General features: G+C 30.6%; 1 protein-coding gene across 1 annotated transcript in view; it reads right to left on the reverse strand.

The window, feature by feature from the left end:
• LOC134711789 (serine/threonine-protein phosphatase 2A regulatory subunit B'' subunit beta-like) overlaps positions 1-14,131 on the reverse strand; it is a 32,497-nt gene extending 18,366 nt beyond the window's left edge. Inside the window, exons 1-2 of the mRNA XM_063572672.1 lie at positions 12,950-14,131; positions 3,853-4,194 (exon numbers count right to left, since the gene is read on the reverse strand). Of these exons, the coding sequence (XP_063428742.1) occupies positions 3,853-4,194; positions 12,950-13,273 (666 nt within the window). The 5' untranslated portion in view covers positions 13,274-14,131. The remainder of the gene's footprint in view (positions 1-3,852; positions 4,195-12,949) is intronic.
• Between the last annotated feature and the right edge of the window lie 347 nt (positions 14,132-14,478).

A 14,478-nucleotide genomic window follows, 5' to 3' on the forward strand; every position in this document is an offset into this window, starting at 1 on the left:
GTAAGCTATGTTGTTATATTTCAGGACACTTATCTTCTGATATGTATGGCCCTTGATGATTAATGAATTGTCTCCTCGGCTCGTTCCAGTGTGCAATATGTCTATCATGTTACAATGAAGTTTCAGAAAAGTATGAATCAAAATTATCTTAAACATAAATGAAAAACATTTAGAACCAAATTTTACCAATGGTATAGTACATGTACAAGTATTAATTTACCTGTAAATCTAATTAGGAGCAAATAAAAAATCGGCGTAAATGAAAGAATGAAAATTTTCAAAATTGGCGCAAATGTCATACGCCCGCCTGTCTGTCTGTTTGTTTGTTTGTTTTGTTTTGGTGTGTATTGGTTTGTTTATTTAGTAACAATCCTATTGTTTGGATTTTAAACAAATAAAATTCTTATTCTTATTATATCATAACGCATTGCATTTTTAATGGTTTTTTTTGGTTTTGGTGAACCATGTTGATAATAATCCTTTAATATGACACCACATGTAATTTAGTGAAGTAAAGATTGGTTTCCGGATATAACTTGGTGACTCCCCCTCCCCCCCCTCCCTCACACACATGAATTTTTTTGGGGTCTGAAGATTTATTATGGGGTTCATGACGTCACATCTACTTTTAGTGGTGATATCAAAATCCCCAGTTTAAGAAGTCTAAGATTCAGATACAATATATTTATCTCTATTCTACAGCAAAATAAACAAATCAGTCCATTTTGATATATTTTCATAGTAAAATTTCATAAACAAAAAAAATCTGTGAAATGATGTTACTGTCTTGGCATGCAATGAAACAAGGTGACGTCACAAAAATGTTACCGTAACAAAATATCAAATGTAAATGCCAGGGATTTTGAAGCTTCTTGTAAGCCTCGTAACAAATAAAATTACATTGGAAGAAAATATCTAAGTAAAAAAATGTGATTAAAAAAAAATAATCCTTGAATTATATATTTTATTACTTATATTATCAAAATCGGGTAAAATGGAACAGCCAAAACAGTATCGTATGTATAGGGCATTCAAGGTTAAAAAATTACAGAATTTGTCCTATTAGAATGGAAATAATTCATGGTAACGGTAGATTTGTTTTCTTTTAACCTGGGTTGGGTTCATGTTACAATGAAGTTTCAGAAAAATATGAATCAAAATTATCTTAAACATAAATGAAAAACATTTAGAACCAAATTTTACCAATGGTATAGTACATGTACAAGTATTAATTTACCTGTAAATCTAATTAGGAGCAAATAAAAAATCGGCGTAAATGAAAGAATGAAAATTTTCAAAATTGGCGCAAATGTCATACGCCCGCCTGTCTGTCTGTTTGTTTGTTTGTTTTGTTTTGGTGTGTATTGGTTTGTTTATTTAGTAACAATCCTATTGTTTGGATTTTAAACAAATAAAATTCTTATTCTTATTATATCATAACGCATTGCATTTTTAATGGTTTTTTTTGGTTTTGGTGAACCATGTTGATAATAATCCTTTAATATGACACCACATGTAATTTAGTGAAGTAAAGATTGGTTTCCGGATATAACTTGGTGACTCCCCCTCCCCCCCCTCCCTCACACACATGAATTTTTTTGGGGTCTGAAGATTTATTATGGGGTTCATGACGTCACATCTACTTTTAGTGGTGATATCATAAATTAAGGTTTTTACTGTTAATTTTTATTCCAATTTTGGCATGAAAAGTCCTGTGTGCGTTAAATTCATTATATGATTAACTCCCACTACAGATTCATAGAGGTTTAGTAAAATAAAGCAGGGTTTGACCACATCCCCTATGGAATTTACTAACCCTCCCTTTCTGACAGTGTGTTGATCTAGTACAAAGAAGTTCTATTATTGATTATATAACTGCATACCAAATACCATTGACTTATCATAAGTGGTTTTCTTAAGACTGACCTTACCTGTAACAAGCTTTTAACCTGTAAACAACTCAAAAGTTTCAAAAGTCAAAGACCATAATCAAAGAGGCTGAGCCAAATAATCTCCATGGAAATGAGACACTTGCATGAATATTCATCTTCCTACCAATCCTAAAACTGAATAACTTGAAACTAAGAAAAGTTTCAAGTCAAAAGACATTACTGAAGAAGCAGTACCTATTTATATCTATGGAAATAAGATGTACCAATACTTATACACCTATTTACCAAATAGCTTTGACCTAACACTAGTTAGTTCCCCTAAAACTAACCTTAAATTTTTACCACCATCCACACCACCACAAGAAACATCATGGCTAAGTCTAGGTTGTTTATTTTACAAAGTCTAGAGAATTGTAAGCCAACACTAACTTTAACTATCTCATTTTCACCAAAGCAGCTAAAGCCATAAAGTAAAGTTTGAAAGTGGTTTAGTACTTTAGACTGGTGTAAGATATCTGCAATTTTATGACATGTTTCAATAATAAAATTCAGTCTAAAATCAACCTTTCCTTATAGTTAACATTAATCAAGGTTTTAAGTGTACATTTTATAAAATCCTTTTAAACTTTTAATGTACTATTTTTGCATGTTATGCAGGGGTTTTGATTTTTGTATAACAGCCTAAATAAAAGTGAATATGATATAGTTACTGTTTATGTTCTGTTAAATCTATTTGATTACTGAGATTCTTGATATAATTTATAAATGGTCCACTTCCAACACAGAGATATTTCAATGCTATGGTATATAACAACTGTTAAAGCATAGCTATTTTTGCTGATTTAAATCATTTAAAATATGTAATCAGGGTGTCATATCTGACCATGAGTTTATAGGCAGTTCATATTTCAAATTAAAAATATTGTAAAACATAGATAGATTCTGAGATTATTATGTCAAACCAAATCATTCTTTGGAGCAGGTTATAAATTCCTAATTACCACTCTGTTTAAATATCATGCTTCTCTAAATAAGGTCATTTAATCTGTAAAAATTCAAGATAGAAAACTGCAATATTGCTTACAATGTCATTTTTTTTATAAGGAACATGAATGTGGATTCTGAATTTTATTTGTAAACTTTACCTGAAAAGCATTTCTAGTGAATGCTTTCTCGCTACACAATGTTTTAAAAACAAATAATTAACATAAAAAGCTGCCAATTCTTAAATTTACCACAAAAAGCTATTTTATCTTATGTTTTAAAAGTTAAAAGAAGAAAACACAGAAAAAATATAATCTCATACTTTCCTTTACTTTCAGCAGAATTGTTCTTAATGACAAGAAAAGTACTTTCAAATTTTCCCAGACGGACCAATTATTACTAAGGAACTCACAAAAATTTGTAGAACCAGAAATGATCAAAAGCATCTTCAGAACTAAACAAATGTGTGTAAATCGAACAGAAATAATCTGACAAACTAAAGATCTGCCAAATTATTGTTCTTTTAGTGTCAGGGAAATTGTAGAATTCTGAGGTTACACTCATGAAGGTCCTGTTATTAACACTTACTTAATTATGTCTATTTCATGTGTAATTGATAACTCACTTCTTTCTGATTACGCTATATCTACATACTTATATAATTGATGATATAAACATTGAGATCACGCCCAAAACAGAACTGTTAACTCAATCTGATCATAACTATTTTAAGGCTGTACTCAAGGACCACTTAATTATAGCCAGTCAATTTATAAACAGCATGTTATTGGGATCGATATATCAAAATTACATGTTTCTTCTACAGAATGTGGAATTATTTCAAAGAAAAATGTAAGGAAACTTGACAAATTCTTACAACCGCTCTGTCATCACTTAGCTTAGTACGAGAATAAGCTGTATTTATAATGATATATATTCCCTATTTCCGTCTACAAGAATTAGCAACGATACAAACCTTAGTAATTGGTCCAAAATTATGCAGTAAGGCTTTACCACCTTCCAATTTAGAGAATTCTTTTGACACTTTGTCCAATATTTTTTCAGTCTCTTCCTTGTTGATTGGTTTGCCGTATGGATAATAAAACTTAGGAAGATTGACATTTTGTAAAGTTTTGCCAGCATCATGTCGTTTTGTGTCTTTAGATGTATCTGTGACTGTCACTGTTGTGATTGTAGATGTTGCTGTAGTCAAAGAGGGAGATAACTCCTTATTTTCCTTGTCTCTCTCCTTTATTAATTCATTGTCTTTCTTTATGATTTCTTTCACATCTTTTCCAGTTTGAACAGTAAGATTAGTCTGAAAATGAAAGTAAATAAAAATATGTATTTCAGATAAGATTATAAACACTATGCACATTTTAGACCGAAAATCAGAGCATTTTTGTTCGCTGGTTTTTGAAAGAATAATATCTAAGTAATGTTTTCATCTTTACCCATGTTTTGAAATGTAAATGCATCATTTTTACATGGTTTAGTGTTGTCATGGGGTAACAGGTTAATTATGAATTTAAGTATGGATTTCAGCTTGAAGAAGAATAACTAAATGAATACTCGTGGATTTACCAAGCAATAATAGAGTACTATTTTATAATTTTGTACAGAAGAAAGTTACAGGTATGCATGGCTGAATTAAGCAGATACACAATCAACTAGCAATTGCTGTATTACCTTAATAAAATTGAGAATGGAAATGGGGAATGTGTCAAAGAGACAACAACCCGACCAAATAAATAAAACAGCAGCAGAAGGTCACCAACAGGTCTTCTATGAAGCGAGAAATTCCCACACCCAGAGGCGTCCTTCAGCTGGCCCCTAAACAAATATATACTAGTTCAGTGATAATGAACACCATACTTATTTCCAAATTGTACACAAGAAACTAAAACTAAAATAATACAAGACTAACAAAGGCCAGAGGCTCCTGACTTGGGACAGGCGTAAAAATACGGCGGGGTTAAACATGTTTGTGAGATCTCAACCCTCCCCCTATACCTCTAACCAATGTAGAAAAGTAAACGCATAACAATACACACATTAAAATTCAGTTCAAGAGAAGTCCGAGTCTGATGTCAGAAGATATAACCAAAGAAAATAAACAAAATGACAATAATACATAAATAACAACAGACTACTAGCGGTTAACTGACATGCCAGCTCCAGACTTCAATTAAACTGACTGAAAGATTATGATTTCATCATATGAACATCAGGCACAATCCTTCCCGTTGGGGGTTTAGTATCATACCATCATAACATATATGAGAAGAACATAACCCGTGTCATGCCAACAACTGTTTTTAGAATAAATGTGTTGAGTTCCAACGCAAAGACCTTATCAGAGACTCAATATTAACGCCAAAATATGCAATCTTTAATGACTTGACAACAGTATCGTAATTATATCCCTTCTTAATAAGTCTATTCAAAGGTTTTGTAAGTTTCTGAGGTGAATACTGACACCTTTGTGCTTTATAAAGAATATTTCCATAAAAAATTGGATGTGAAATATCTGAACGTATATAAGAAGTCTGCATGTTGAGCTATATTTACAAATGATGTCTTTATACAGATGATAAAATTTAGTAAATGTTTGACTAGTTTGTGATATCGAAAACCCTGGTGTAATAATTTTTCAGTAATACATAAATTTCTCTTGTTAAAATCTAAAACATTGTTACATACACGAGTGAATCGTACAAGTTAAAATATATAAACACCGTAAGATGGTGACAAGGGAACATCACCATCTAAAAACGGATAATTTACGATGGGAAATGAAAAAATCATCCCTTTTATCATAAATTTTAGCATTCAGCTTTCCGTTAGTGATATAGATATCAAGATCAAGGAAAGGGCAGTGGTCATTGTTAGTATAAGCTTTATTTAAAGTCAGTTCAGCCGGATAAATTTCATTAATATACATACTGAAGTCGTCATTATTGAGAGCCAAAATATCATCCAAATATCTAAAAGTATTGTTAAATTTGTTTATCAGATGTTGTTTTGATGGTACATCTTTGCTTATTTTTGTCATAAATTGTAACTCATAACAATACAAAAAGAGGTTCGCAATAAGTGGTGCACAGTTAGTCCTCATTGGAATTTAGATAATCTGACGATATACGGAATCCCCAAAGCGAACAAAAATGTTATGTAGTAAAAATTCAAGGGCATATATAGTATCAAAGCATGTCCAATTAACATAGTTTTTTTTGTTTTTAAATCTGTATAAATGGTTTCTTTGTACAGAACAGACAGCATAAATATTAGTGTTATGTATGTCATTAGAACACTTTGCATTATTAGTTGTCAATTTCAATATAAGATTTTAACTCTAAAAAACACACCTCTTCGATGTTACTTTTAAACTTATTTAACTACTCACTGTAAAAGTTTCGAGGAACAGAACTTTATTGATCATAATGGTGAGTGTCCATAATGACCAAGTATATTACAATGAGTGAGAACAGATACCAATCAGTTGGCTCTGTCTTAGAAAAATCCAAATGGTTCCTCAAAGTAATTCTGGCAATAGTTTGGAAAAATCATAAACAAACCAAGGAAACCATTATTTATCTAAAATATAAACTCCAGGTGCCAAATTGAAATATATGTATGAAATGATGGCTATCATCTTCAAAATAATAAATGTAAAAAAAATATTGTATAAGACAAACTGGATTCAGTGATTAGATTGCTGTTCATTTTCAAATAAACATGTTTTTCAGCAGGTCTATAAATGTCAGAAAACTATTACAAAACATAATGATCATTAAAAAGCTACAAAATTGTTAATATCAGGGATTAGGTAGAGATCATTATTCTGATGGTTTCCAGATATTAATGATTCCTACCTTGGATTATCGCCAACATAGAACACTTCCAAATTTTATATGACATTAAAAATGTAGGTCTACAGCCCCGAAGGTTCTACAGTTTTAGTGGAAGCAAGGTTATCTTTTGTATGCCAGATTATAGAATTTATCCTTGACCAAATAATACACAACTATCAAAATTACCAAATGTATGAATCACAACCAACAGAAATATAGTGCTATAGTGTTGGACGATTTTAAGAATTATGCTATTAAGTATTACTCATAATCAACTCTATATCAGAGAATAAACAGTTCAAAAGTTTGATAAAATATTTATCATTGGCTTTGAACTAGCTTTGCAGTAACTGTTACATGACAGGTGTCACATGTGGAACAGGATCTGCTTGCCCAAATGGCACTGTCAGTTTATTTCATTCTATGAGTTTGAATGTCCCTCTGATATCTTTAGCCCCTCTTTTACACCACTTTCATTGTCTAGGGGAGGATTGAATTATTTACATTCAGTGGATATCATTGATTGTTTGTTTATCATTGTTTTTAAATTTTTGTTGGTTGTATCATATATATCTATTTCTAGATAAATGTTTTAGCATATATCATGCTGTTGTTTTCTTGTTTGAATTGTTTGTATTTTGTCATATCAGTGCCTTTTATAACTGCCTATACACCTAAGGTTTTGCTCATTGTTGAAAGCTATGCAGTGACATAGTTCATTTGATTCCTGTTGGATAGTTGTCTTGTTGGCAATCATACCAAATTTCTTTATTTTGATATTATCTGTGAATAATCAACTATGCTTCACATTCTTTCATTAATTAGTTAATTTATATACTATAAGAATTTGAGAGTAAGAATAGCCAAGATAAACATCAAACAAGAGGTTTTGTGGGAGTAACAGATTATTACAAGACAGTGGCTTCTTGTTAAGTTTGATTCAATTTGTCAGTGTTATTCCACTTGCTGTTGTGCATGTGTTGGAAAGTTGTTTTCATGCCCCATTTATGGGCATTATGTTTTGTGGTCTGTGCGTCCTTCTGTTCGTCCTACTTCAGGTTAAAGTTTTTGATGGAGGTAGTTTTTGATGAAGTTGAAGTCCATATAATTTGAAACTAAGTAAAATATTCCCTATGAGGCCATAATAAATAATAGGATTGTTTGCCCAAACGCCACCTACCCAGAAAGCTGCCTACTCAAATTCTTTTATTGTCCTGAGTTGAAGGTTTTTTTTAATCAAATAGACATGAAGACTAATATACATCTGATACTTCAATTTCTTTTTTTGAAAAAAAAAAAGAAAATGCCTACCTACCTACCCACTGTCTCAACCTTTTGGTAGGGTTTGGGCAGACCAAAATATTTTTAAGGGCATCTGTGTACTTGGGACAAATTCTTGTTTTAGTCATGTATCAGTTAAAAAAAACATCACAAATAATCACAAATTCTATCTAAAAAGTGTAAATTCCCCAAAAAACTGAATATAACATATATTCATTGCAAGTCCAAATAAAAGGACAATATTTTATGTCTTAAAATTTCTTAAACTTGAGTCATTAGATCATTTTTCAAAATGATTTTCAAACTGTAACAAAATAATGAAAATATTTACATAAACACAATATAAAGGAAATGCAACAATCAGAGATAAAACACACATACAAAGATGTATAACCTTTGTCCTACAATAGCATTAAATCTACTTAAACCACAAAAATTTAAATGCCTCTAAAAAGTGTCAATATGTAAAATAAATGCAAAATGTTTGAAAAATGTGATTTAGAAAAATAAATACATTAAAACTGTCATTTTCTAAAGAAATTGACATGATATTATTATATAATAGTTTGTTTGAAGTGTACCACACACCTTGATCAAACAGAAGTCCCTCATTAACTGAGGATCTAAAGGTGTATCTGGGGTTTACTAACTTCAATGACCAGTCTACCTTGATCAAACAGACTAGTCTCTCATTAACTGAGGATCAAAAGGTGCATCATTACAACTTATATGGCCAGTCTTTTAACTCTCACTAGAAGATAGTGGAATGTTTTCCTAAACTTGCTTTGTAATAATTAATGATTTTTTTTTTAAAGACTGCGAAAACAGTCAGCATAGCACTCAATTGTGGTGTGGTTAGAGCAGTGTTTTAACTTCATCGAATAGAAAATAACACTTGAGTTTTAGTTTTCTGGATTAACCTACTTTAGGAACAAGCAAACCATCATGTTGCATTTCTATATTTAACAAAGGGGAGTATATCTGAGTCTAAGAACAAAAAATTTCTGCAACAGATAGCAAGTTAAACTTTGATAACCTAGAAAACAAACTTTTGAGTTTCTAATCAGTTTTCAATAAAAAATAAACTGCATATTGTTTTCTATAAATACTAAACAATTTTCATCAATAAAATACAATACATTCCTAATTTTATGTTGAAGTCTGTCAAAGCTATAATCATTTACAGTATTAGTTTTTATTTGACAGTGATAGTCTATAAATTTTCTCTAAGTATGACAAATAATTCATCATTCAAACTTTAAAGAAAACTTATTTCTCTAGCATATTCCATGATCATAATTTTAAAATGACACTGATAATCAACTACCAAAATCAATCAAAATGTGGTCACAGAAAAACTATAGCATATTTAAGTCTGTATATATCATCATAGATTTGTTAGTGGTTGGTAAAATAATATGGGAATTGACTGTTTTGAGTAATTTGATACCAATAAACTCCTCACAGAATGGTCATAAGTGCTCTTCTATCTAAGATCTTATCATTTTAAAGAGCAAAATCAGAAATAATTTCATTATAATCCCTTGGACTTAATATTACATATCTTAAAAGTGCCTCATCCTAAACTTATTTGATTTGGTCTCAATTCATCAAATATTAAAAAAAAAAAAAGAAGTAGTGGTATGATTGCCTATGAAACAACTCTCCACAAGAGACCAAATGACATAGAAATTAACAGCTATAGATCACCGTCCAGCCTTTAACAATGAGCAAATCCCATACCTCATAGTCTGTCAAAAGTTTTAATAATATTTTCTTTGATAGAGTGTGTACTTTTACGAAATAGTCCTTTTTACCCATTAGGCCTCTTAGAGTTGGTTCCTTAAAGTTCATGTAACTCAAATAACATATTAATCCTGACATCAACTTTAAGTGCCAGTAGGTACCAGGTTGGACACTAAAATGTGTAATTTATATCAGTTTATTGATTAAAAAAATGACTTGTATCAGTAAATAAAGCACAATGTTTAATGTTTGTCACACTGGTGGGGGGTTAGCATGTTTGCTGTATAAAACAATTAATCTATTCAAAAAACTTTTAATAGCAATTAAAAAATGAAATGGGTTTTTTTTTATTGAAATTCAATCTATAACAATACAATTCAAACATTCAGATGATTAAGTAACACATACTAAACTATAAGGCATAATATTGTAAGGACTGAACAAACATTAGGTCTTTGTTTAAATGATACTCATACTTAATTCAGATTATAAATTTTATCAAATTTCGGTCAAAAATGTTAGAAAGGTGCCCCAAGAAAAAATGAATGTTTTCTGTCATAATTATTCACTTAAGGAGATAAATTTGTGATAAATCTTTAAGTTTATGTATATGTACCTAGGGTAGATAAATTAGGTCAAATTTACAACTGCTTTAGGGAGGCAGACAATATGTGTAAATTCTACGCCAAATAATTGTTAAAATAAACCAATCAGGATTTATATTTCAAAATGACATCATATATGCCTTTTGAAAGTACAACACACTCAACACAACCTTAATGTGCTAGCAATATTTATCAAACATGCTATGGAAATTGAAGACAAGTGATATTGACCTTTAATAACCAGGTGCAGAAATAGGATGTTGGAAAAAAAGGGGAGAGGACCTAGTTAGAGTTTGCCAACAAATAACAGACCAAGATACAGAAGGAAATCTGACAGCTGGACAAACAGAGTGCAAACCTGAAGTCCCTTTTGACTTCATCCATAGTGGAACTAAAAAGAAGATTGTAACCTTTCTCAGCCAAACCATTTTAATATAACATTCTTACCTCAAAGAAATCAGGAAAAAAAGTCTCAAATTCATTACATAGAAAAATGATATTCTTCGCTTTGGTGACTCAATACTATTTTTAGCTTCATTATGTCCTCATATTACATCATGTACATTACCAGTACTACAGCAAAGTTTTGTATCATTTGGATCTTGAGGACCTACTTTTAAAACTTGTGTACTGTGGATTCATTATATTTCGTTAAATACTAATTTTCGTGGACTTTGTGGGTACAGGGAAACCACGAATTTAAATGTTCAATGAATAGCAAATTTTCTGTTTGATCTAATGCAGACTTTTGGAAAACCACGAAATCAAATATTCACGAAAATGCAAGTTTTCCTCAATCCACGAAAATTGATACCCACGAAAATAAATGAATCCACAGTATCCTGATTTGGGGGGAGTGTAGTGTCGTGGTATCATACTTTAAAACATGACAGTTGCCAAGTGTGAAGCAGGATCTGCTTACCCTTCCAGAGCATCTGAGATCACCCTGGTTAAGGTGGGATTTGTGTTGCTCAGTCTTTAGTTTTTTTAATGCTGTGCCACCTTGTGGCTGTGTGTTATTTACTGTTTTTGTCTTTTGATTTTAGTTTTTAAATTTGACACAGCATAATGTCAGTTTGATTTCCACTTATGCATTTGAAATTGAAATACTGCACTTATAACATGTATAAACTTATTTAAAAAAAAAGACATTTTATACCCCCATCAAAAAAGAATTTACTCCACACTCTTTAAATTCATTATATTAACCTATTTTGTACATATCTCTAACAGATCTGGTCAATCTTTTTGATTATCCCTTAGTTATATCAGGGTGACATTCCTCATCTGTAAACTGTCATTTTAATACAAAAATAACAAAATAGTCATAATTTTTCAAGATAGCATCATTTTCTGACCCCCAAAAATTTTATTTTTATGAAAAGGAAATTTGGTACAAATGTTTCAGTGTGTCCTTAGGCCATGAAGATGACACCTGAACTATGGACCAACCTGTAGATTCACAGGTAATAAAATTATATACAGTCTACCTGGCTACTGTTGATGTAGATGGACATCAAATGGCCAAAAGAAGACTATACATGTGGCCTAACAAGGGTGAAAACCATTCAAACCTTTCATTAATGAATACCACCCAATAATAGTACATATAAACCTAGAGCTATCAACAGTTTCAAAAACAATAAAAGATAACATTTTAATGAAATGGTTATTAATTGATATTCTGTGGATAACTTGCCAAAATTAACAGTACATTCAACTTTCACAGAAAATATATTTTGTCCTTAAAAAATACATGCAATTTTTCAATACACCCTCACAAAAATGTTCTCAATCAATTGAACACATAAATAGAATATAAGTACTAAAAGAGATTTCATACACACTGTTTTTGAAACCTTATTTTTAAAACTTTATTTAATCTATCAACTTATTCCTGCAATATTTCTGACTGATGATGTAACCAATAGTTTGGTACTAGAGGTAATTTACCTGTAGATACAGATTAATTTACACCACTATACAATTATTTTCAATTCTTTATTTTTCAAAAAAAAATAACTGACCATTTATTAATGCATTTCTGTATAATTATACAATAGTACACATTAATCTATTAACAATATCCCCAATTGAGATCCTCAAAATACAAGATGCATGTATGCCCCATCTTCTATCTGACAAATTATCACGAAATGCACAGCACATGTGAATGTACTTATCAAATCATTATTGCCTTGCCTTGCATTATCAATATGTTTGTGTTGAGTATTTCAGCATCCATGCACACAATTAAATGTTTATCTAATAATGAAATGTAAATATTTTCTGCAAAATACAAGCAGGAAATTAATGAAAACCAACATAAGAATCCTGATACAATTTCTGCCCTTCCTTTTCCCTATAAGAAGGTAGATATTTTATTCGGAAGACAATTTTATATTTGTTTTGGACAATAACTTCATCATTTACAACTTACAGTTTGACATGTCCTTTGATAACTGGCTCATCAAATAAACATTACATAAATGGATGCAAGTTCAGACATTTGTTCAGACATTTCTCTTCACAATATTTACCCCCCCCCCCTTTTTCCCTTCAAACTTTTCTGTCTTAAATACTTTACCTTGTTATCTGTTTCATCGAAATCAGGTTTAATAATTTCTTCCTCTGGTTCCGGTTTTATTAATCGAGTGGGTATAACTTTGGCCACAGGTATGGTTCCCTGTCCAGATTTCCGCCTACGATAACTCTGAATGAACGGCACAACAACAGGAGTACATTTCCCATAATGAATAGCACCACAGTTGAAAGAACAGTTTTTCAAGGTATTAAATTCACAACTTGTACAATGATGAAGTGAACGATTCCATTTCAATTCAATTCGACAATTATGATAGATAGCGACTTTAGAGTAAACATATTGCACTGGGGCATGATTCTGCTGCATGTCAATGTTTTCTTTCTTCCTTCAAAACTTAAGAATTTCCATTGAACACAAAGATATCATTTAAATTCCAAACCTAGACATCAGCTATTTTTAGATTGATAGTACTGAGAATGCCATAAGTTCTGAATATTCCTTCATTTTCAATACTTTATTAGGTTAAATATCAAGTTATAAAATCTTCCTGTTTAAATGTTTAACACTAAGTTAAAGCACTCCAAAGTAATTCAATCCAACTATAATTTGTTTTCGTTTGATTAACAAAATATTTTTGTTATAAATCTTATCTTGTTATATTTCCTTTTGCAAAAGAAAAAAACATTATTGTAGCTTCCGTTCTCTTCTCCTAATGACTTTTGGGACTAAAGTACACACAATATGTATTCAGTCAAAGGTGTTGTTAACAGATTCATTCTTATCCTTTGTCGACACTTGAAATTGATCAAAAACAAAAATCCTTCACACATCTTTACAATAAATTATTTTATTCTTCAATGGTTCCTTTTATTTTCCTCCTAAAATTATGCAACTAGTCTTTTTCCCTATCAAAACTTATTGAATTTATCATAGAGATTTTTTGTTTATTTGTCAATATTAATAGAAATCCATATAGAATCCATTTGGAAAACTGATCAGTTTGATATTTGGAAACTGTACCTTTTATTCCTTGTTTTATATGTCTTACTAATACCCACACATATTTTCCTCCTGAACTAGAATGTCATTCAACATGTTCAATAGTAAAACAAAAATGTGGATATCACCTGTATTACTTGAATGGGTCAACACCAAAATATGTCATGGATACAAACATCATGATTTCCAATTTTCTTAACATAATTAATCTCACCTGCAAATTTAAGACAAAAGGAAAGTGGATAATTTTATTCTAATTTATTTTCCTGTGCATAAATTGAACACATAGGAAATGATTTTGATTACAGAAATGATTTTGATTACGCATATGATTTTGAGTGATAGATCATTATAGAGTGGAACCTATAAATATCTTGAATTATTTTAATACATTTTCAGATTTATAGCATTTATAAGTTATGATGCAGATTATTTCAAAACATTTAAGCCATAGTAAAATAAGCAACTCTGAATTGATTTTATATAAAAATATATGATGATTTATTACAGTTTTAACACTTTTCGCTATATCATTAAATTTAAAACAAGCATTTAAGTTATAATATCTCCCA

The sequence above is a fragment of the Mytilus trossulus genome, chromosome 3 (assembly GCF_036588685.1).
Source record: "Mytilus trossulus isolate FHL-02 chromosome 3, PNRI_Mtr1.1.1.hap1, whole genome shotgun sequence".
Classification (NCBI taxonomy): domain Eukaryota; kingdom Metazoa; phylum Mollusca; class Bivalvia; order Mytilida; family Mytilidae; genus Mytilus; species Mytilus trossulus.